The following is a 25,813-nucleotide window of genomic DNA, read 5'->3' on the forward strand; positions in this document are numbered from 1 at the left end:
TAAGGGATAATACTATAGTTTTTATGCAACATCAAGATGCGTGTAAATTTTGCAATAAGATACAATCAGTGTAAAATAGCTGTTATTTAATAACCATGTTTTGCTGAACAACTGTAGTTACAGTTCATAATTATCTGTCTGTGAGTGACAGACAGCAGGCAGCAGTACTGCAGTGTGAAGGCACAACATAACAAGATGACCTGCATGTGAAGAACAACTTTTTAAACGTTATAAATTTACATCAGCCATCAACTAACTGGCTTTGTCAAATACAGTCCTCACTCACCAAATGAATGAGAATTTGTTTTTACAGCATTTCATCGGTCAGTTTGAGTAAGGCAAAAATATGTAAATAAGTAAACAATTATAACAAATGATAGTGTAAAACAAAGCAGTACACAAACCTTACTGGAAAAAAAAAAAATGGCGCAAAATGTTACACACACCGTAACACACAATGTGAATGAAGAAAACCAAAGTTCTCTTTGCGGATGAAGCTGACTGATCTATAGCAAACACAAAAACAGCCCCAGGCTTCACCTTCTAAAATGTGTACACAGTCCTCTGATGGATTATCCACAATCTTCAAAATTACAGATTTCAAAGACTGAAGATATTCGCTACATTGCTCATAGCAGTGGCAGATACTGCCAATAAATGAGCACAAAACCAAAGTAAAAGTTTTAAAATAAATCAGTCTATAAAACCAACAATCCAACTCACTCCGTTTCATCTACAGGGTCTGCATAAGTGCATTTGTTGACTTAATAGTAACAACTTAAGGCTTTCCTTGAGTGTGTAGGGACTATGGAACATCCTCTTGACAATTAGAGGAAAATAGAATAAATCAAATCTTAGGTCAGTGCTAAACGACCACCTTCATCTCATCCACTCACATCATGCCTGCTGGAGTGGCCATCAGTTCATGTCCACAGCTCCCCAAACTACCCCCCTCTGTTCCCCATGTCAAGGTGTCACTGGATCCTGGTCCATACTACAGCCGAGAGCTTCAATGTCATTGCTGATATCGGTGATCATACGGTCCCATTCATCCCCCTCAGAGGGCTCATGGCCTTCGTCCGAGGCAACACTGTCACCACTTCCTCCTGCTGCTCCGTTGCCATTGGTGGTGGAATCTGAGGCAGAGCTCGCTGTGCGCTTGTAACGACCAAAGCTGTCAGTGATGATGCCTCGGCCGTCCTTCACACCAATGGTCTCGAGGAAGTTCTCAAAGTGTTGGCTGTCCTTCTCTGGTATGAAGGGCCGCAGGCCTGCAAGAGAAAGAAAAAGCTCTGAATTACTGCACATTTTATTACGTGAAGTATTTAAGTTACTTTAAAAGACTGACAGGGACTAGAAAGAGAGACCATATTTCTCTATATTGGCTTCTCTTCATTGGCCCTGTTAAATCCAGAATTGAATTTAAAAATCCTTGAACTTGAATAATTAGGCTCCATCTTATCTTAATGACCTCATAGTACCAGTCACTGGTATCGCCACATCAGAGCTCTTGGACTGTGTGCTTACTTGTGGTTCCTAGAGCATTTAAAAGTAGAATGAGCGGCAGAGCCTTCAGTTTTCAGGGCCCTCTTCTGTGGAACCAGCTTGAAATTTGGATTCGGCAGACAGACACAGTCTTTACTTTTAAGATCAGGCTCAAAACTTTACTTTTTGCTAAAGCATATAGTTGGGGGTGGATCAGGTGACCCTGAATCCTCCCTTAGTTATGCTGCAATAGGCATAAGCTGCTGGGGGATTCCCATGATGCACTGAGTATTTCTTTTTCAGTCCCTGTTCTCACTCACTATGTGTTAATAGACTTCTCTGCATTGAATTATTACTTGTTATTAATCTGTCTCTCTTCTACAGCATGTCTTTTATCCTGTCTTCCTTCTCTCACCCCAACCGGTTGCGGCTAATGGCCGCCCCTCCTTGAGTCTGGTTCCACCGGAGGGTTCTTCCTATTAAAAGTGAGTTTTTCCTTCCCACTGTCGTCACAGTGCTTGCTCATAGGGGGTTGTATGATTGTTGGGTTTACTCTGTTGTATTATTGTAGGGTCTACCTTACAATATAAAGCGCCTTGAAGTGACTGTTGTTGTGATTTGATGCTGTCTAAATAAAACTGTATTGAAAATTGAATTGAATACACAAGATCTGTTACATCTGTCTTAGGTAACACATACACACAGACAGACACACACATAAAAGTATGCTTTACTTCAGTCCCACCATGCCCTGAGACCAGTCTATTGGCATGTATGTCTGAGGTGTTGCTGTAGCCTTACATGAGCGCACCATCTGTGATCTGACTGTGCTTGGTGAAAATCTCGCCAGAAACAGGTACTAAGATGAGCACTCTAATAAGTACTTGTTCCATTCATGTAGCAGCTCCGTGTCCTTAGCCAGCAAAGCTGCAGGCTGTCCTCCAGGAGTGGAAAGAAAAAAAAAAAATCCTGATACTTGGAGTCTATGTGAACACAGGTGACTGCTTGATACATGCCCACAGGAGGCAGTCCTTGCATTAAAGATCTCATTTCTTTTTTTTTTTCCCATGTCACACTTTCCTAATAACTAGTTGTGCAACCTCTGGCAACAAGAACTGCAATCAAGCTTTTATGATAACTGGCATTAAGTCTTTCACATCTCTTTGCAAGAATTTTGATCCACTCTCCTTTGCAGAATTGTTTTAATTAGACAATTAGCCATGGGTTAGCCATTCACAGGTAGCTTTTCTGGTATGTCCTGCTGCAAAACCCAAGTGATCTCCTTCAAGATTTTCTAGTAGAGAGGGTTCCATCGATTACTGCAAGTTGTTGAGGTCTTGAAGCAGCAAAGCAGCCCCAGGCCATCACATTACCACAACCATGTTTGACTGTTGGTATGATGTTCTTTTAATGAAATGTTGCAGTATTTTTACACCAGGGCTATTTTTGTCTATTAAAAATGTTTGATGATCTGAAACATCTAAGTGTAACAAATATGCAAAAAAAGATAAGAAATCAGGAAGGGGAAAAATATGTTTTCACAGAACTGTATTATAGTGTTAGTCTAGAGAATCTACTTAAAAACACAAACTACTTTTTCTTTTACTAGTATATATGTACATTCATACCATCAATGTTAGAGTACCTTACAAATGTTATTGCTTGAAGTTGGTATTTTACTTTTTAGTATATTTTCTGTGCTCTTCTCTAAGATGTACTGCTTAAAATATCGCTATAATTAGATCAGTGGATGTAATTACTGTTACATAAACTATGACTATTATATTAATCACACAGACACCTAAAAAGAATTACACATAACAAACTAAGACTTCAGCAAAAGTACAAAAGCTAACTGCTAACACTTTACACTTGATGATATGAAGTTTAAATTAATTGAATCATGAGTTGCAGTGTGGGCTTACCGAGCAGAAGAAATTTCCTGCTGTCCCCATAAAGTTGGCGCAAATTAATGCAGAACTCATGAATGGAGGCACCGTTACGGTATTCATGGAGCAAAGTAGCAAACTGCTGGATCTCCTGTGATGAGAGCTTTGTTCGCAGCTAGAAAGGGAGGGGGAAAAATGTAAAAATACAAACAAGAATGATTACAGTTTTGTATGAACATAGATTTCAATACTGTTATTCTCACAAACAGAATGGGACAAAGAAAAGAAGAGAAAGTGAAAGCCATACTGTGGTCATGTAGTCCTGCAGCAGCTCTGCAGCTGTGGTGCTGAGCTCGCCTTCGCTTGCAGTTTTGGTCTGAGGAGATGCAGGAGTGGAAGCAGATGGAGAGCTTCGTCCTGTAACTGCACTGTAAAATGTAATTCTAGATGTTTGTTATTTCAACATATTATTCTATATCAGTTTGACGATAGATGACTGAAGTTGTTGTTATAACATAGAATTACAAGTTAAAAACGTCCCAATTACACCAAAAAAAGCTAACTTGAAAACTCATGTCCAGCTAAATCAGCAACTTATGTGAACTTGACAATGTGGGTAAGTTGAGCACAGCAGGATTCAAAACTGCCTCACGTGACTGCTACCGAGGTGCATCATGGGGAATTGGCGGTTAACGACATGCTCACTTTACTTGGACGTTTTCTAATCGTCTTCTTTGGAATATGCTTTCAAGGTGAGTAACATTGGTTATAACTATAAAGAGAATAGAGAAAGAGAGCTACAAAAGTTGGAACATGTTTTGAATTTATGGCATGATGTGTGTTTTTCTCTTTTACCGAAATGTTTGCTTTAGCTAATGTAACTTTAGCCGACAAGGTCCAGCTTGTGTGTCATGACCAAACTTGACCTAATAAACTGACATATGGCCTTTTTTATGGGTTTAATGTGGCATGGACCAAATCACAAGTATTGTGCCGCTAGCTTTAAGGTTGTGCACTCAACCACTGTTGCGATATTAGCAAGCTAACTCAGCTAATTAATAAAGCTTATTTCATATTGTCTCTGTACTTGTAAATTTCTTTCAAGTTCACAGGCTGTTGTATTTTGGTGGAAGTTCATTTTGGCAATATTTCCAATAACTGGCTGGGTTCAAAAAGAACTTTTTGGCAGGACTCCGATGCTTGTTGTCATCTGTTTACCCCTATGTAATCACTTAAGTTGTTATTAACTGCTGCATGCTAAGCTGCAAGAGTGCACTGAGGACTGAGACAATATATGGTCTACAAACCAGCATTATATTAGTTTTTATCAGATAGTCCTCCAGTGTGTTTATTTTTTGCTTTAATTCTATTGTGCAGTTATTTGTTACCCTGAAATGCTTTATGCTTAACAACAGCTCACTATTTTGACTTATTTTTGAACTCTTGTGATCAGTATGACTAGATTGTGTGAGTTTCCATACTAAAAGAGCTGTAGTGATAAAATAATTGGCATCAGAGACACTGATTTTTGGCATGGTATACTGCAGAAGTTTTTTTTTTTTTTTGCAGAAAATTAGCAAACATGAATAAATGGCAAAAACAATATAATTATAACATATATTTTTATTTTACTTATTTTAGGTCTGTGAAGCCAAACTTGATGCTGGGGATTTAGTGGAGTGGAGTGGAGTCAGTGGAGTCAAATGGTAAGTTACAATTTGTGCATTCTGTCATACTGGAAACACCACAGATTATATTGTAACTTAATAGCTCTGTAGAACAAATGATATAAAGATTGTAGTGTCAGGGTACTTCTTAAAGTAATATATGGCACTATTGATGATCACATGCAGGTGGCATAAACTAAATATTCAGACGTGCTACCAACAAATGATTCATTAACAAAAGCAATGGAGCAGACTGTTTAGGTTCTTGTGGTTGTAATAACATCCATAACTGCAGGTTTGTCATTAATTTATTTTCACAGGTCTAGATGATCACATCTGTCTTTGTCATTTAAATGAGGTGGACTTGCAAACTTTGCGCTCTTTTGGGTAAATTGCTGTCCACTACATATACACAGAATGTGCACAGTATTTCAGATCTAAAAAGGGAGTATGTAATGGACTTTCTGGCTTTAATGTAAAAAGCCTGTTGTGTAACTTTAATGAGGCAGTTGGACTAAAACAGTATTGCTCATCAAGGTAAACATCTGAGGAATAAGGAAATTGTTACTTGTCCTTTTACTCAGTGTTCTTTTAATCGCACGTTTACTAAAGTTTTACATCACATAAGTCATTTTCACAATCATTCTACTTTAACACTAGATTTACTATCCTGCGCAAATTTGCGTAACTTCCCTAAACCCAATACCCCCTAGAATTACTGGCTTTTTTATTTTCTGGTGCAAGTCCCGAGGTGTTAAGCACCCCTGCTGAGATTTTCACAGGTCGTCAGCTTGTTTCTCCTACAGCTTTTGTTGTGCAAACCACCCATTGTCCTTGAGGCCTGGCACATTTGCATTTGCTCACTCAGAGTTGCTCAGATCCAAGGCAGGCCAAACCTCTGTGTTACAACTTTCAGAAATGCCTGGTAGAAATGCTTCAACTTATGAGATTTTGACCACATTTTTTGCGGAAGTCACAACTATACTGAATGCACGACCGTTGTTGCCAGCTGCAAGAAATGCTTGGTAGGGAACAGCTGTTCCCTACCAAGGTTCGTTTCAAAGTTTGAAAGACTTTGAAATAAAACAGACTTGTGTACCCATATATTGTGAATGTCTGTCTTTTGTATGTAGGTTGTAACACAGAGGTTTGGCCTGCCTTGGATCTAAGTAAACAAATGCCAATGTTGCACACACACACACACACACACACACACACACACACACACACACACACACACACACACACACACACACACACACACACACACACACAGCAAATCTGCATTTATTTGTCCCACAAGTGGAAAATCTGCATTGTCATTGCAAAAAGTGGACAGAGCACAGTATAGAAAGTGCACTATACAAACAATCTGGAAACATAAATGTGGACACGTGTATTCAAAAATATTGGTGTATGTACACACACACACACATATCTATCTATCTGTGTGTGTGTGTGTGTGTGTGTGTGTGTGTGTGTGTGTGTGTGTGTGTGTGTGTGTGTGTGTGTGTGTGTATATATATATATATATATATATATATATATATATATATATATATATATATATATATATATATATATATATATATATATATATATATACACACAGTTAAGCCCAAAATTATTCATACCCTGGCAAATTTTGACTTAAAGTTACTTTTATTCAACTAGCAAGTTATTTTTTTTTGACTGGAAATGACACAGGCGTCTCACAAAAGACAATAAGATGATGTACACAAGACGCATCATTGTGGAAAAAAAATATTTCTCAGCTTTTATTTACATTTGAGCAAAAAGTATCATGTCCAGAATTATTCATACCCTTTACAAACTGTCACAGTCTCTGGGAAAATCCAAAGTTCCATACCATTCCAAATAGTCAAAGCTGTTCTAAAGCATCCTAATTACCCTGATTAATTGGAAATAGCTGTTTTGATCAACTCAACAGGTGAAAAACAGCAGCTCTCTGCAGGTGGTCTGTGGACAGTCATGGCTAAGACAAAGGAACTCAGTGAGGACCTGCAGCTGTGCATTGTGGCTGCTCACAAGTGAGGAATGGGCTACAAGGCCATATCCAAATGTTTTCAAGTTCCAGTGGCTACAGTGCAAAGTATTATTAAAAAATACAAGATGTTCCGCACTGTGGAAAATCTCAGAGGACGTTGTCGGAAGCCAAAAGTGAAACCTGTGCTGGCCAGGAGAATAGTGAGAGAGGTGAAAAAGAATCCAAGGATCACCACCAAGGCCATTCTGGTGAATCTGGGCTCTGCTGGTGGCAATGTCTCAAGGCAGACAGTCCAACGGACACTGTTGGGTTCCACGGATGCAGACCAAGGAAAACGCCACTTCTCCAGGCACTTCTAAGGCATGCAAAAGCTCATTTGGCCTTTGCAAATGCTCATCTGGACAAAGAAGAAGGTTTCTGGTCTTCAGTGTTATGGTCAGATGAAACAAAAATTGAATTATTTGGTCACAATGATGTTGGCATCATTGTGATCATTTGGCATAAAAATGGAGAAGCCTTCAACCCAAAGAACACCATCCCCACTGTCAAACATGGTGGTGGGAACCTAATGCTTTGGGGGTGTTTTTTAGCCAATGGACCATGGAACCTAATCACAGTAAACAGCACCATGAAAAAAAGAGCAATACATGAAGATTCTCAACAACAACATCAGGCAGTCTGCAGAAAAACTTGGCCTTGGGAACCAGTGGACATTTTAGCACATTAACAACCCAAAACATACAGCAAACGTGGTGAAGAAATGGTTAGCAGACAACAACATTAACGTTTTGCAGTGGCCTAGCCAGAGTCCTGACTTGAATCCAATTGAGAATCTGTGGAGGGAGCTAAAGATCAGGGTGATGGCAAGAAGACCCTCCAACCTGAAAGGTTTGGAGCTCATTACTAAAGATGAATGGGCAAAAATGCCTGTGGAGACATGCAAAAGCTGGTCTGCAATTATAGGAAGCGTTTGATTGCTGTAATAGCCAATAAAGGCTTTTTCTATTGATTATTGAGAAGGGTATGAATAATTCTGGACATGATACTTTTTGCTAAAATATAAATAAAACCTGAGAAATATTTTTTCCACAATGATGCCTCTTGTACATCGCCTTATTATCTTTGGGAGACACCTGTGTCATTTCTGCTCAAAAAAACTTGCATATTGAACAAAAGTAACTTTAAGTCAATATTTGTCAGGGGTATGAATAATTATGGGCTTAACTGTATATATATATATGATATAGATGTGTCTGTGTGTATAACTAGACTTTATGCTTTAAGTTCATGAACTTATGGCATTCATTTCAATCCTGTTTGTAAGAGCAATCATGTGTCCTGTTGGTGCCATTGTGGATTGCTGGTCAGAAAGTTTTCTGGTGCCACTAATCAAAGAGACAATGCCCTAGATAGATTCATTTCAATTATGCAACACCTTCGATTTGATGACAGGGACACGCGGGCAGAACGGGTGAAAACAGACAAATTTGCAGCGATCTCCGACATCTGGACACGCTTCAACGAGAACTGTGCTAAGAGTTTCACTCCAGGGGAACACATGACCATAGATGAACAGCTGTTCCCTACCAAGGTTCGTTGTCCATTCACCCAGTATATTGCAACCAAAGCCAGACAAATTTGGGATCAAGTTCTGGATGGCCACGGATTTGGACACCAAATATGTCTGCAGTGCATCTCCTTACTTGGGAAAGGACCCCAGTCGTCAGAAGGGAGAGAGGCTGGCAGAGAACGTGGCCATGAAACTGATGGAGCCGTTTTTGGATGATGGAAGAAATGTCACAACGGACAATTTCTTTACTTCACTGTCACTGTCGCACAGACTGCTGCAGCGCAAAAAACAACATTACTGGGCATGGTGAATAAAGTCCGGCGTGAACTTCCTCAACTTGCAAAAGATACTGCAAAGCGAGAGGTATTCTCCACTTCAGTGCTTAGAAGTGGCAGTGTCTCCTTGACAATTTATGCACCTAAAAAACCAAGACTGTGTGTGTTCTAAGTTCCATGCACCAAGACGTGACGATCGGTGACGGCAGAAAGAGGAAACCCAACACGATCACAGACTACAACCACATGAAGGTATGTGAATGTGTGTACAATTTACACCAGTGCTACAATGTTTTCTGATGTGTGCTATACAGGCCTATAGAAAAAACATATACTCATGACTCTCTCGCTCTGCTTTTACAGTGTGGTGTAGACGTGTTGGACCAAATGGCACGGATGTATTCTGTAAGATCAGCAACACGCAGGTGGCCAGTAGCGGTTTTCTACAATATGCTGGACCTGGCGGCAGTGAATGCCTACATTTTGTACAAGGCATGTACAGGGTGGACAGGCAAAAGAAGATTGTTTCTGCGTCTTCTAGCTCAGCAACTTCGTTGCCGATTCATGCAGCACAAGGAAATCTTAGCACAGAGGCAGGTGCTGTGCCAGGGACTGTAAAGACAACACAGTGCCAGGTGCAAGAGAGCTGCAACAGGAATCGCAGCAGATTTACCTGTGCAACATGTAAGAAATTCACCTGTGCCAAATGCAGGGATGATGGACACTGGGTCTGCAAACCCTGTAAAGTTTGAAACACTTTGAAATAAAACAGACTTGTGTACCCATATATTGTGAATGTCTGTCTTTTGTATGTAGGTTGTAACACAGAGGTTTGGCCTGCCTTGGATCTGAGTAAACAAATGCCAATGTTGCGCACACACACACACACACACACACACACACAGCAAATCTGCATTTATTTGTCCCACAAGTGGAAAATCTGCATTGTCATTGCAAAAAGTGGACAGAGCACGGTATAGAAAGTGCACTATACAAACATTTTATATATATATATATATATATATATATATATATATACACATACATACATACATACATACATACATAGTTATACACACAGACACATCTATATCATATATACACACACACATATATGTGTATATATATATATATATATATATATATATATATATATATATATATATATATATATATGTGTGTGTATATATGATATAGATGTGTCTGTGTGTATAACTAGACTTTATGCATATTACATAAGGTGTGGCTATATAAATATATAAATATATGTACAACTCTGTGTATATATGTTTATGGACAGGCATGCAGGCAGGTAAGGAAGGAAAGCAGCCTTGCAGGGAAGGAAAAACTTGAATCTCTCATGGTTAGGGGTTGGGGGAGGGTGTGTTTGCACAACAAAAGCAGGAGAACAATGGAGCTGACGACCTGTGAAAATCTCAGCGGGGTGCCAAGAGGTGTTAAGGTCGGGGGGAATTTACGCAAATCTGCGCAGGCCAGTAAATCTAGTAGTAGGGACTTGCACCAGGGAAAAAAGGAAGATTTCAAGACAGAGCTTATTGTTCTCTGAACTTCCTTGTTTGCTGAGCGGCAGGTAAAGTGCATCTTTTTGTTTGTTTGCTTTTGTGTGTTTGTGTTTTCTCTAATGGGCCTCAGATGACGGTTTGCTTAAATTTGGGTCTCAAAGAATCTTTTTTTTATTCTGCCTGTACTCTCCACTCCTCTTCTTCTATTGCTCAGGTTGAAGCAGAATTTGCCCGTCTTACATCTGTTGACCTGAAAGGGTTCCTTTTTGCTGTGCTTGACCATTATGGAGAGGTTCGTGGAGCTGTACAAAATCAAGAGCGGCATAGGAGGGCTAACTAGGCTCATAAGATGCTTCGGTGATGATGTAAGTGTTCAACTGCGAAATCTAATCCTTTGTTTAAGTTTTAGGTTATCCAGTTCAACTGATGAACTCATTGAAAGAAAGCTGATAAGTAAAGTCTGTCATCATATTTCACAACTGGACATTTAGTGTGGTAACTTTTACAGAATCTATGTATATTGGTGGTAGGTTGGATATCATATTCTACTTGAATGTCCTGATAAGCCTGATTCAAAATCTCCAATGATAATCATATATTGATGGAATTATGTATCAAAAAGCTGTGAATTTGGAGCTGTCTACATGCTTCATAAACACTGTTTAAAAAGTGTTTTTGTTTTCTTTTGACTTCTTTGACCAGAGCCCTACACAAAGGAAGAGGACAGAGGACCTCATTTTCTAAAGGAAGATCCCTCACACACTTTCAAGACTGTGAAGGTTAGCATTGTTTCTTTTGGTAAATTTAATAATGACAGCACCACAGTGGATTTTAAATGAAACATGTGGCATCTATGAAACAATAATAGATGCCACATGATAACATGTGTACTTTTTCCTCACCAAATGTATTATTACAAGATCTTTGACACTGGATTTGGTCTAGGTTTCAGAGAAACTAACTGGCAAGCTAGCATTGATATTATTAGTGTCTTGTGTTTATTCATGTCTTCACCAGGGTCTTTGACATTTCGCTGCTGTACTGTTCACTTCAGCTTTACGCTTGATTTCTCACATTGTATATTGTAATGGCAGAGATATTAGGATATTTAAGGGGCTGCAGTGGCTGCTACAGCTGTGGGGGCAAATACTTTGGTGAAATGTCCTGGACCCTGGAAAAGAGACTGTGTAGACTGGGTAAGCAATTAAAGGTTACTGGCCGAGAGTCATTGGGCAGCTGGGTAAAGGTGGATGTTGATATTCAGTGCCAATTATGCAACCTGTTCAGCCATGTCTATATGCTCTTTGTTAATATAGGGGAAAAAAAAACTTTAATCAATAAACTGATTAAAGAAGCATTGTCTATGGAGCCATAATCTGATCCTGTAGTGTAGCTGCAGTTTGCACATTTCATGTATTCTCAGCCAGATTTGGTTTAGAGCACAGCCAATATTTAGCATAAGTAGATTTAAATTCACACACTGGTGATGGCAAGCTACATTGTAGCCACAGCCGCCCTGGGGGGCACTGACAGAGGCGAGGCTGCCGGACACTGGCACCACCGGGCCCTCTGACCACCACCAGTAGGCAACAGGTGAAGTGTCTTGCCCAAGGACACAACGACTGCAACTGTCGGAGCCGGGCTCGAACCGCAACCTTCCAATTATAAGACGAACTGTCAACTCTTGAGTCACGATTCAGTCATCCACCCATGTGTGTGAATGACTGAATGTGTAAAGCACTTTGAGAGTCCTTAGGGGACTAGTAAAGCGCTATACAAATACAGGCCATTTACCATTTAAATTGAAAATTTTGTTTGAATTCTGCAATTGAAGACATGCTCAGTTATTTATGAACATGATCTTTGTTTAAAGCAAGAAATGGATTTGTAACATGGGGTGCATATCTCATTCTGAAAAAACTTTAACAACTAATAAGTGTTACCCAAAGCCAATCACCATCATCCAAAGCATCAGTATGGCTCTTCTTTGGAAAGACATGAATTCTTAAGCACAAGGGATATTGTGTAATTATTTTTTTTTTTTTTTTGTCTTTGAACCCTTTTATAGCCGACAGGTATTGAAGACACGTTTTCTAAGAGGATGAAAGTTGGCATTGTGATGGTGAAAGAAGAAGACATCATCGATGTGTTGGTTGTCCTTGAGGCGGCAGTAATCCTGTCTAATCTGAGGAATGTCTCAAGTGCCATTTCCATGCTGATGGGCCTTCTTTTTGCCCTCAACGTAGACTATCCAAAGGAACTTAAGGACATCTTTGAAGTCATTCAGAACATCCTAATGAACATTGGTGGAAGGCAGTGCATCTCACTAGTGCATGGTCTAAGAAACAGACTCTTGCAGAAAGCCATGCAGAACTGTAATTGTATGCTCACAGCATACAATTGCCTTGGTGTTAAGGACAGTTTTATTTTACTGTTTGTTTTTTTTATTCTTGCAAGTTCTCATTCTCACTTTTGTATGTCACTAAATGACTACACTTTACATTCCAGATTAGACAATTACTCATTTGTTCATGGTTTAAGAAACTTATGTGAACAACAATATAATGGTGGACTTTGCAGATGCTTATCTCATGCAAGTCAGTAGTTTTTCCTTTGTTTTGCAATTGAGCAGACTCAAACTGATGTTTCTGAAATATTCATATTATCAAATGTTTCAGAAGCATGCACTCATTTTCAGAGATATTGGTTCTGTGGAATTTGTTGCAATTGTAAACGAAGACAAATACAAGAGTTTGATGTCTTAGTTGTTATAAACTGATCTTTACTGTCACTTATCAAAGGTTTTGTACTATTTTAATATTTCAAGTTTTATGCTAACAGGTGTGACTGAGCACAATGAAGTTTTTAAAATTTTGCAAATGTAAAGAATAACTTTTCTAAAATAGCAAGTGTCCCGTTGATACATTACATTAATGCAGACTTTATGTTGTTACTTCACAAGAATCACTACTGCTCCTAGAGTATTGGTCAGAATTTAATCTTCACCCAAACTGGGCTCAAGACCAAGTTCAAATTTATTGTTTCACAGGGAGCAGCCTTTGAGTTTTGATGGATTGTGAGCCTGATGAGCTACGCCACTGATTTTTCTGTTTCTCAGATGACTAAGATGGCACAATAAATGGTGAATGTTGGGTGCTCATTAGTAATTGTCTTGTCATGTTCTTAAAACAAACTTTCTGTATGAAATGATCAGATAGACTTTAATGGAATCTGTGGGATTTAATTTTTTTTTCTGTAAACAACAGAAAATTAATTTAAAGGAATGTAGATATTTAAACCTGAGATCTAAGATAAACCTAACAGGTAGTTTTGCTGAAATGGATGTTAGAAAGCTAAAACGAACAACAAAAAAAACTTAAGATGTTCAATACACATTTTTCTTTACATCCAGTCAATCAACTCTGATAATTAAAATGAAACTGATTTACAAGTTCACTCAGCTACCTTAAGGAGCTCAGTTAATTAATAAACTTAAATCAACTTAGCTAACAGATTATGTTAGTTAAGCTAAAATAGATTCCTAAGTTAAAAGAACTACTAAAGTATTTGAATTAACTAAAAAACCCAAGTCAACTGAACTAGGACATGAGTTTAAACAATAGATTATTTTAATTTAGCTGAAAGGGTTTTCCCAAGTAAAAATGACAATTAAAGGAGTTGAACTGACTAACAAATCTCAGTCAACTAAACTAAGACGAAAGTTTAGACAACATGTGATTTTTCATTAAGATAACAATTGGTTGTGTTATAAGAACAAACTCTATTTCTTGACTTAACTTAAAATTTTAAGGCAGCCCTGTACCTGATATTTTTAAGTTGAAACAACAAGTTATATTTTACAGTGTGGGAACTGACTAAGAGACCGCAGCACATTTAAGTGATGAGCAAAACTTTCACATATGTGACAAAACTTTGAAAAGAAAAATGGAACTGCACTGTAGCTGGACTGAGCTGTGTACTCACAATGAGCTGGGTTCCTCTTCAAAAGCGTCTTTGACATCTACTTTGCTCGAAGAGTCATCTTTAAAGTTAACAAAAGGAAATATTAACAGACTAACAATCGATGGAAAATCTTAAATTTCATTAGCTTAAAAAGAGCATAAATCTCTAAAGATTTCCACAAAACAGCACCAACCTACATGTTATAAAAAACAATTTTTTAAGCTTCTTATCAAGTAAACCAAATATTTAAAAGTCTGTTAATTTTCCCATCACTTTTGTCCATATGGAAAACAATGTTCTGCTTTACCACTGTACTGAGAAAGGTGTCTGGTTGGTGTAGTTGCACCATCAAAAATGGCTCTGTCTAAGAAGTCGATGGTTGATTCTGTGTAAACAATCTGGAAAACCTGGCTAAGCAAAAGACACAACTCCTCGGCTGCTGCCTAAAAAAAAAAAAGAAGAAGAAGAATACAGTTAGTGCACAGTTTTTATCATGCAAAACACATCAAAACTAAAATGATCTCTTTGAGATTGATGAATGCATCATAAAAAATTTCAGTTTGTAGATTGTTTCATCATACACTTGTTTCATCTTTTTAAATTACCAGGATAAAAATCCATGTTTTTGCTGGTTCCAATTCAGGTTCAACAGTGCTGCAGGTGGCTCGAAGCCAACATTTCAATTTAGATCTTTAAACCCTGTCTAGCATTTCAAAAGGAGTCTGTAGTTTGCCTCACATGCAAAATGTTACCTTATTATCAACTGCCAGCACAAGCAGACAGCAGACTTCAACAAGCACAGTGCCACTTTCTGACAAGGAGCTCCGAGTTTGAGACTTATTGAGATCAGGACATGAACTGGGACAGGGCGAGCCGCCTGACTCCTGGGCTGAAAAAACAAAAACAAAAAAAACCCCACAATCAGAATAAACATATAATCAAAACTTTACTTATTCAATTTTTATGCATGAATCCTGATCCTTAATATCCAGAATACTTTTAGCAAAAGTCAAACCTGAAAAGCTTTGTTTGTACCTGTTTTTATCACTACAAGGTGTAATGAGTCATCCCTGATGTAGGAGACAGCAGCAATGTCATGGATGGGCACTCTTAAAATGATGTCTTCTCCATCTCGCCATACTAGCTTGATGTTGTATGCTGACAAGCTCACGACTGCATCCTGCTCTGATGTCAGCTGGCCTGCCAACTGATGTGACTTCTGAAATACCGTGAGGGAAATATTTAAGAAAGATGCTTTCATTTGTCACTTTGTGATATACAACTATTCACCACCCAGTTAGCACAAACATCTCATCATGTTAGATATGCAGACAAGCCTGCTGAAGTTCAAACTGAGCATTAGAATGGGGAAGAAAGGCGATATAAGTGACTAAATGTAACCCGAGTTTTCCAGAAACTGTTGACTTACTGGGATTTTTCCACACAACCATCTTTAGGATTTACAGAGAATGGTCTAAAAACTGCCACTTCTCTGTATGACAAATACTTTGTTGATGTCAAGTGGAAAATGTTCTGACTGCTTTGAGTTCTTGGAAGGGAACAGTAAGTCAAATAAGCACGTGTTAAAACCACGGTACGCAGAAAAGCGTCTTTGAATGCACAACAAACCTTGAAGAAGTTGGGCTACAACAGCAGAGGACCACATTGGATACCACTCTTATCAGCTAAGAATGGGAAACTGAGGCTAGAATTCACACACACAACATATTGTAACATAGTCTACTCAAATGGCCTCCAAAAATCACCACATCTCATTCCAATAGAGCACAGAAGATTTGCATTATGCACTAACTGTGCGCTGTCATGTCAAAATGGATCAAAATCTCTGAGGAATGTTTCCAGCACCTTGATGAATCTATGCTTTGAACAATTAAAGTAGTTCAAAAGGCAAAAAGGAGTCCAACCCAATTCTTACAAGGTGTACTTAATATATTGTCCACTGAGTATATGTGAGTTATGTAGAAATAACTTTTCAACAGTTTTGAAATAAAAATCAGGAGACGGGGGAGTAATCGCATTTAAAGATTCCGATAAATCTTCTTACTCAGGTACTTACTCTCGCATTGTCAATTAGCTGCAGGACCTCCGTCCTACTTGATGGGTTCAAGTATCCTGGAACTGATGTCAGCTGCCCCAAGTACTGAAAAGGATAGAGGAAAAAACCCCCACTTCATATTAGAGAAAGTTGCACCAAAATCTAAATTTAAATAATAATAATAATAATAATGATGATGATAATACTAATAATAATAATAATGATAGTACTAAAAAAAAAAAAAGACTAAACCTGACATAAGTGAACAAAATGATTAGAGCTTCAAAGAAAACATAAATGGTCTTAATATGATCAGCTTTCAGGGTCAAAAGTTTATTTTTGCACTGAAAGTCTTCTCCAGTAGTTTCTCACAGTTTAATGGCTCTATAGAATCTTAAGTATATGCATGGGAGCTTAACATCTGTCCTCATCACACTCACTTTGACTTCCTTCTCAATGTAGTCATTGAGCAGGATGTCTGGGTCGATGCGGTGGTCAGGCTGAGAAAGTGAGAAGGTGTGGAGGGCCCTGCGCTCTGTGGCCTTCTCCTGGGCTTTCTTGTCCCTCCCCTTCTCTCCTTTCAGGAAGACTCGCTTGAACGGAGAGACGATACCAGGCTATTGAATAAAGAAAGAAAGAGCAAAGGTGGGAGAAGTAAGAGGAAAGCAGTCTGTGTAACAGTAACTTGAACTCCCTTTTTAAGTTTGAGTAAATACAAGTAGTAATTCCCTATAAGACCATATAAGCCACATACATGTGTGACAATCTAACACTTGCAAGTGGAATTACGAGTTCAGTATGAAAAAGGGAAGCTACGTTAAATTTTGTTGACAGTTCTTCTTGCCTGGCCTATAATTTCTGCTGAGCCCGTTTCCCCTCACTGTGCTGCTAGTTCCAAAATAAGACACCACAGAATTACAAACCTCAATGTTGTGCAATACGTTACGCTACAATACTAACAAAGGCACATGTAAACAGTACGTTTTGTGATTTGGATTACCTTTTTCAGGTTTCCTTACCTGGAGCATGCATCAAGACATAGAAAAATCAATTTTCATTCTCTCTCAAACATATTTTTTTTAAAGAGTCTGTTTATTTCACTTCACTCCTTTGTCTGCATATAGCTAGTACAACACTATGCACCAGTGTCGATCTCTTACATGATTTAAACCCAAATACAGTTGCTTAACAAACTCTGACATATTGCCTTTGGAAAATGTTTTAAAAGCACAAAAAAGATAAAGCCTGTAAAAATAATAATAATACTAAATTCATACCTCGTTCTCCATGAACCCGCACTTCGGGGATACGCCTATGCAACAAGCTTGCAGCCCAGCCACAAATGCTCAGACACTGCCTAAACTAAAGATCACCTGATGCCTCCACTCACACGCAATGACAGCTGCCAACTGGCGAGAGACACTCAGTATAGCACACAGACTATAGATGTCAGGGGTGTGTTCCCCCACAAAGGAAGGGAAGTGTCTCTGACTTTATACTCAAGCACAAGAACAGGAAGGAGACCAACCACAGCTTCCTGCAATGACACGTGTATTGATGCTTTGAATATTTTGACACTTTTCTGCAGCAAACTTCTCATGTAGTTTTGAGAACTGTTTGGCAGATGCTGAATGCAATTTTAGTAAATGTGATTCAAATGTACACTTTTATTTCAAAACTTATAACATTTCGATGTGATTGCTTATTTCTATCACAGGCACAGGACTCTGCAAGACTTTGAAAGTACATTTATACATACTGCTGCTAAACCACAGAATTAGACAACTTTGTCTCTTTCTCCTCAGCTAACCACAGCTATGACATCTGCAACGCTGTTTACAGTGCAGACTTCAGAAGGTGAAAAGTGCAGGCAATGTAAAGACAGATGTTCATTTTTTTTGTAAAAAAGGCAAATTATCAATAGTAAAAACTGTTCTCTGCAACACTAAAAGCAAATCAAGAGTAGACATTTAGAAGTTTGCAAACACCATCTACAACAGAAGGACTACTTTAGTCATTTGTAGTTCCCTGTATCATCACAGTAATACTTCTTTAAGCCTAGTGTATGGTCACCATATTGGTTGTGTGGTACGCCAACTGTAAAATCAACATGCCAACATTTATGCTAGTCTTGCAGCAATGTTTTCCTGATGGATAGAAGTTGCCACAAAAAAAATAAAAATCTCTTAATCAGTGTAGGTGTAGAAGTCACTGAAAGTCATTGAAACAACAAGAACTCAGAGTTTTGTTTTGCATTTCCAAAGTCTTCTCAACAAAGTTTCATCTCGTCATTTCAAGCTATATCACATTTACGCTTTACAATATGGGAATCTCAGAGCCACTATATATCACTGAAATGATAGTCAAGACCAACCTACGATATAATTGACACTAGACAAAACACTTTACAACTCCACAACTTTATTAGTGCAAAAAAACCCATCAATGTATTTTCGCTCAAACAAGCAGCTGTTTTTTTATGTGCATTAAAGTTATATAAAAATGTAACAGTGCAAATTCCTTGCTGACAGTTTAACCAAAAGGCATTTCCAGTGGAAATTGGCAGACATATCCTCAGCATAACCATGTATAATATCCACAAAACTTAAAAAGAGGTTATACACACACAATACGGTAATATTATGTTGAAGCACAGTACGTATCACTCCGCGAGGCTCCTGCCTATGATAGCCGTAATGCTTCGACAATCCATCAAGCGGTGCGGGTTCGTAGCTTAGCAAAGTCGTACTAAAACATTTGACAGATTTTCGAGCGCCGTGTACCACATAAAATCGTTTCGAGGTCAGTAAACACAACCAGAATTCATACATAAGGCACGCGGGATTATAAGGGACACTGTCGATTTTCAGAAAAATCAAAGGATTGATTTTAAGTGTGCCGTATTTTACAAACAATCGCTATCAAAAGTAGTGCTTTGTTGTGTATCTGACGGACGAAAGCTAAACCAGTTCCACACCACTGAAGTTGCAGCATTTTTACAAACCAATTCTGGTTCATCCGTTTCATTTAACGATCCCCTTTTGCTCTTCTCATTCTGCGTCGCCGCCATGTGCGTATGTAAACATAGGCACTGCCCATATTCTATCGCGATATTTCATTTTCCTATCGTTGCCCAAAATTACACCGGTATTACCGTGAACGGTATGATATGGCCCAGCCCTATTTCTTACATAAAATTATATCATGATTTCACTGATATAGCTATGCCATGCATTCACGTTCCCTAGAACACACAATGAGACAAGCCCAGATAAGTCTAAAAGTGAGAGTCATGTGTTAGTCTCCAATGACAATTTCTCTTGCAAAATGTGCAGGAAAACTGTCCATACTACAAGGGAAGACAACTAACTTGTTTAGTCACTTGAGACCAAAGCACATCATTGGGTTTAACTTAGAGCTGGGCGATATAAGATTTTTTCATATCACGATATGCTTTTTTCATTTCAGGCGATAACGATATGTATCACGATATAAGCCAAATAACTATATATGTAAGATTTAAATGTGATGTTGCTCACAAATAAAATGTGAAATAATCAGCAGCTTGTTTTGATTTAAATATTCATTTTCCATAATAAGTTCAACAGGGCAGATGTACTTAAAATGAGGCTTCAGTTTTATGGTAAAAATGGTAAATGGCCTGCATTTGTATAGCGCTTTACTCAGTCCCTAAGGACCCCAAAGCGCTTTACACTACATTCAGTCATTCACCCATTCACGCACACATTCACACACTGGCAATGGCAAGCTACGTTGTAGCCACAGCTGCCCTGGGGCGCACTGACAGAGGCGAGGCTGCGGACACTGGCGCCACCGGGCCCTCTGACCACCACCAGTTTTATGCAAAATAAAGGCAAATATTACAATCTACACAAAAGGCAGCCGCTAAAGCGTTTAAGTTTCAAAATAGAACAAACAAAACAGACTACTAAATTGTCAGTTCCACTTAGAAACAAAATATTAATTCTAAAAATAAATCTTAGTTTATTTTACAGAAAAAGAGACAAAATTGACCAACTTACATAATATTGCTTTGGAAGCGCTGTCTGAGAGAAATGTTTATGTCCAGGGAGTTGGTAACGAGGATCCATTACCTTAATTAGCTGCTTGAATCCTTCATTTTCGAACGTGTTTATTGGTAGCATGTCTTTAGCAAGACAGTAAGCTATGGCATTCGTTATGTTGCTATGGCTCTTACCTTTTTTGTCATATGGTAAGATGCTGGCGAAAGCCGACTCAATTGACTGTTGCTGCTTCACAGGGATTCCCCTGGTTGTTTTCGATGACGAATTAGCGCTTTCAGTCAGAGATTGAGCGTGCTTCAGTGGGTGGCACTGCTTCAGGTGATAAAAAAGGTTAGTTGTATTTCCAGACTTTGTGGGAACATGCTTTCAGCACAATTTACAGTGCGCGTTACGCTGTTTTTTGTCAGACTTCAAATAGCCGAAATACCTCCACACTACGGAACTTCTCTGGCCTTTCCTTTCGACAATCTCTCCGACATTTGAACCGTCATCTGTGTTCCTTCGGTATTCTGGTCACCAAAAACCCGCGCGGCGGCTGGCTGCTTCTCAAACAAATACACGCGCGCCTTGGCACTTGAGCTGTACGTAACAAGTTACGTGACGTGACGCTGTGGCTGTGATTGGTTCGGCTCTGCGCTACTTAATTTTTATTGGCTATTGGGTTTTTTTATAAGACAGGAAGAGAGAGATGAGGTCTATCGCAATAGTTTCATTTTTCTATCGAGAAAAGGTTATTTCGCAATACATATCGTTATCGTTTTATCGCCCAGCTCTAGTTTAACTAGGCTGTGAAGGTACGCAAGGAGGAGATGCTAACGGGTGGTGATGAGCAACCCAAATGTAAATAAATGACTCAAGCTGGAGGACTTGCTACTTAAACTCCATATGATGGGAAGAGTGAAACCGTGGATGGATATGTATGTTCAGCTTTAACAATCACTGTATCCAGACAAATGTTTATTACATGAGATAATCTATAATACTATCGGCCGCCTTTGAGATTTGCCAAGCCCTACTCTAAATAAAATGTGCAGAACTATTAGGTCCAACATAAGAGGGGACTGCAGCGTGACTAACCAAAGCACCACTTTTGTGCAATCAACCTTCTCCTATAAAGCAATTTAAAGCCTGAAATGTGCTTCCAAAGAGTTAGAATTTTTTTTAAACAGATTTCTATATCTTTTGTCATGATTTGAGAAGATAATGTCATTAATGTCATTATATTAGTTTCTTGCTTTTGTAGAATTTCAGTGACAGTGATAGTTGTGTTTTTTTCTCATATGCGCCTGTGTGTGTGTGTGTGTGTGTGTGTGTGTGTGTGTGTGTGAGTGAGAGTGTATGGAGGTATGTGAGTGTATGTATATTTTTGCTAATTGAAGTTCACAGTCCCTGGCAGAAATAAATAATTAAAGGAAAAATCATTTACGGAGTCAGTTACATGCTGGTAAAGGAGGACTTTAAAGAACTGGTTAAGAAGTAGCGTTGGGCAACTGGACGAATATATCAGCTATTGACGATAGGCTGAGCCCATCGGCGATCGTTTTTACAAGGGCGACTTATTTATTTATTTGCCCATGACTAAGTTTGGTAATAATGATGGAGCTAACAGAAGCAGTCAACAGAAAATAATAATAATAATGATAGCGCTGTTTTAGCAGCATGCTCTTTCATCTGCGAGCCTCAGAGTGCGCCCAAATGCTGTTTAATGGAGCTGCATTAACACTGACAGCCTTAATTTTTGGGGGGGAAATTAGTTCACCCACAACATGTTGTGTTGTAAATGTGCCAATCAATCGTTCTACATTGCTCCGCCCACCAAAAAGTCTGCGCATGCGCAAATATATCGCTCATCGTCGATTATTGGACTGACGATTATCGGTTGGAAAATTTTTACATATCGCCCAACCCTATTAAGAAGGCTGAACCAAGAAACAACATTCCATGTAAAATATAATTTTCAGTTTCATATTTGACAATATTGTGCAGGCTCAGATTAAGTTACAAGGTTAGTTATTATTATTGTTAAGCATTAAGCAGTTATGTTTTCTTTTTACAGACACACCCATACATGTGTGTGTCTGTGTTAATGTATGTTGTTTCTTACGTGCTGATATTTCTTAGCCTTCAGTCAGTATAGAACTCGAGCTCCATCACCCACTGCATTATTTAATAGTATGCAACTATTGAAGGACATTAACATTTTATGGCCTTTACTTGTGAAATGTGAGACTATGGTTGACCCCATAAATGGCCACAAGCTGATGTGTGTTTTTATTTATAAAATACATATAAATGAGGAAACTGCATAGTTTCTGTGGGGTGTGACAATAATGAGTATAGATACTTTCACATTTACTTCAAAACAATGCAAGAAAACCTAGACCGGCTGTAAGAGAAGCCAGCATTCTCAGAGAGGGAAAATAACCGGCTAAGTTGGCCAATTCACTGAGACCTATTCAGAAACTCGGCCTAAGAATAACAACCAAATCCTACAAATAATCATCTTTTGCTCATGAATGAACCATTCACAGTCAAGTATTCAAGAACATTACCATATACAGTTGTAGAAAAAGTCTGAGGACCCTTGAGGTTTATCAGAATTTCTGCATGAAATATTCATAAAAGGTGTAATCTTCATCGTGTCCCCTTTAAGAATCATAAGGTCCAATCTGACACTTTTGTCAAACCTTACTTATTCTAATATTCTTATTCTCTGACAACTTAAAAATAATGCAAGTATTTAATTTTTAACTTTTCAATTGCAACTTTGAAAAAAAAGTGTTTCTGCAAAAGGATTCTTTAACTTTGCATTAAAAGGTGCTACCTACGAGCCAATAAGAACTTGATGACATGTTGAAACCAGAAAGATTTTGATTGGAGAAATGAAATGAGTCTGGTGCTCAGTCGGCTAGCATGAGGGTATTGAAATGTGTTATTTTTTTTATTTTTTTTTTACAATTTCTATTCATTCATTCATTTATTCATTGAAAAGATGCCACTTTTTTAAGCATTGTCTTGTCACAGAATGCATTACATTTGATTTAATCATACTTGTGGAGACTGTTACATTACTAATTGTACATTTTAAAACTAATTATAAGTTAACCATTTATAATTACTTGAAAATCTGATTTCACATGTTGTAAAAAGAACCTAATGTTTCCAAAGAAAAAAAACAGTTGGTAGAATTAAAAGGTTTATCTGCATTTCACTTGTTCAAAAGCTTTATAAATTTGATAGCGTTCAAGACTATAGATTTAAAATACATGTAGGTTGTATGTCACAATCATATGTGAGTAAGACTTATTCCACATGTAATTTTTGCGATGTGGACTGCAAAAACTTGAAAACATAATATCTCAAAACTGGTTAGAATCCATAAAGAAACGTATAATTCTAAGGGGATGAAACAGCAGTTCATCCCATCAGGGATGACAGAAACTCAAAACAATGCGCATTTTCAGCATTCACACTATAATGTTCCACTAAGGCACACACCGGTAATTTTTAACCTAGACTTTGCTTGCAGAATACCTGCCTTAATGCCTCGCTATCTGACAAATATACTAACAAGGAGGATCAATTAATGTATCAGTCAGAAGAATAATAGCAACACTTTATCGACTTGTGCAACTGAGCTTTTCCATAAAATAAATCTCAGCCAAATGTAATCCACAGTCAGCACCAAGTGGTACAAACAGGAACTGCACTACTCATGTTTAAATTTTTAAACTCTAGTAACATTGCACCACATGGTAAATAGGTGATCAGCTGTTTGAACACTGTCCACTCATAATGTAGATTTGCAATGAGAAGTAAAAAGCAACTTCCACATAATGACATTACAAAATTGTGGTTAAAAAGCATCCTACTGGAGTCTGGACAATCATTAGTGATCAGATATTTTGGGTGTAAGGTTCAGTGGAAATTATGTCTTATCGGGCTATGTGCACATTCTGGTATGTTATCATTGCTGGAAAACCATGTCCTTGAGAAAACAAACCATCTAGGTTATCACTGGATTTCTTCCCAAATTTCCCCTTGCATCAAGAGGAAGCTGAATTAGATAGGAAGACGGATTAGTGTCCCTTTCCTGGAAAAAACTACTGAATGACTAACACAATCATAACAAAGCGTCAGACATCTCAGTTTTCATTATGCTTTTTTTTTCATGTCCTGCCATCCCGTTTCTTCCTGTTCCAGCCAACAGAACAGGAGCAATAGCCTTCCCTGTGTCTGCTCTAATGAACAGGATAAAAGGAGTGTCTCCCAAACAACTATCTGCTGCGTGTGTTTACTGTAACGACCTGCCTCCATATCAAACGGGAGCATGTACTGTATCAGTGTATCACTGTGTGAGGGCAGGATTGTTGGCACGACCAAGCGGTGCTTCTTCCTTTTAGCATGACTGACACTGATAACAGCTGCCTTTGACAGCAGACCCATGCCTGCCATATCAACGAGCTATTACTTTGGAAAACTCGGTTGTGCTTTCATTAGCTTTTTGGTGAACAATATCACTGAGGTATACCAGCATCAAGCTCGCTGTTTAAAGCCCAATATCTAATAACATATTCGCCTAATTGTTAATACACCATATTTTCCATAACGAACATCCACTATATTTAAGCGCACGAAAATATAAAGCGAGCAAATCCTTTACAACTTCCCAAACTTTACTTGTTTCTTACTATAATCCTTTCGGTACGTTGCACATTCTATTCATTTATAAGTGACGCCGGCTGGTTGAAAGCACAGTCTATCAGTCCGAGTCGTATTGGGATTGATTCCCCAGTCCGCTGGTCAGCTAACGTAAGCTAAACTTTACTTGATAGTTTGCTACTTATCTTAGCCAGTTACCAGCTCAGCTAGCTTAGCTAATAAGGTAGCAGGTAGTCAATCTGCTATAAAAGTGCGCAAATTGTCCAACTTACCTTTTTTACTTTTTTCACATCATCCTCCATTTCTATGGAAAGATTTTCATCTTCATATTCACTTCAGCTTATAGACCCAGGTGAGACGTGAAGGTTTTAGCCAAGCACTCATCTAAGACCAGTTAGCTTGCTAGCCTAGCTTAGCCAAGCCTAGCATTGGCAAAGTGATGCCCGATTTTGAGCTGATACCAAAACGCCATGCTAATTCTTGTGTAACTCTTCAACCATTAGAAAAAATCCCGGTGCCCCACCATTGTGGAAAAAATGAAGCCGATTTCGTGCAGTTTAAACAGTCAAAGAAATAGTTTGTGAAGAAGACAAACTCCAACAAAACAGTCAAAACTTTTCAACTGTGCCGCCATTTTGGGCGTTTAACTGTAATCCAGGCCCAGCATGC

General features: G+C 38.4%; 1 protein-coding gene across 2 annotated transcripts; it reads right to left on the reverse strand.

The window, feature by feature from the left end:
* Positions 1 to 25,813, reverse strand: ccm2 (CCM2 scaffold protein). 2 transcript variants are annotated; one of them, XM_031731953.2, is made up of 10 exons: positions 25,417 to 25,813; positions 16,877 to 17,053; positions 16,458 to 16,541; positions 15,416 to 15,599; positions 15,133 to 15,269; positions 14,688 to 14,823; positions 14,402 to 14,459; positions 3,682 to 3,802; positions 3,411 to 3,549; positions 1 to 1,271 (listed from the first exon to the last, which is right to left on the reverse strand). In XM_031731953.2, the coding sequence occupies exons 1-10, from the start codon at positions 25,444 to 25,446 to the stop codon at positions 967 to 969; spliced, it is 1,371 nt and encodes a 456-aa protein (XP_031587813.1). In that variant the 5' UTR covers positions 25,447 to 25,813; the 3' UTR covers positions 1 to 966. The 2 variants fall into 2 exon arrangements, with proteins under 2 accessions (XP_031587813.1, XP_031587814.1); XM_031731954.2 differs by lacking the exon at positions 25,417 to 25,813 and adding an exon at positions 17,714 to 17,858.

This window comes from Oreochromis aureus, linkage group 15 (assembly GCF_013358895.1).
Source record: "Oreochromis aureus strain Israel breed Guangdong linkage group 15, ZZ_aureus, whole genome shotgun sequence".
In the NCBI taxonomy this organism is placed as follows: domain Eukaryota; kingdom Metazoa; phylum Chordata; class Actinopteri; order Cichliformes; family Cichlidae; genus Oreochromis; species Oreochromis aureus.

Bases quoted from the DNA above. Each gene is read 5' to 3' on its own strand.
- ccm2 (XM_031731953.2), bottom strand. From the start codon at position 25,446: ATGGAGGATGATGTGAAAAAAGTAAAAAAG. The intron at 15,270-15,415 runs GTACAAACAAAG...TTGTTTTTTCAG, and splicing joins CCTTGTAGTGATAAAAACAG to CCCAGGAGTCAGGCGGCTCG. The intron at 14,460-14,687 runs GTAAAGCAGAAC...TTAACTTTAAAG, and splicing joins ACACCTTTCTCAGTACAGTG to ATGACTCTTCGAGCAAAGTA.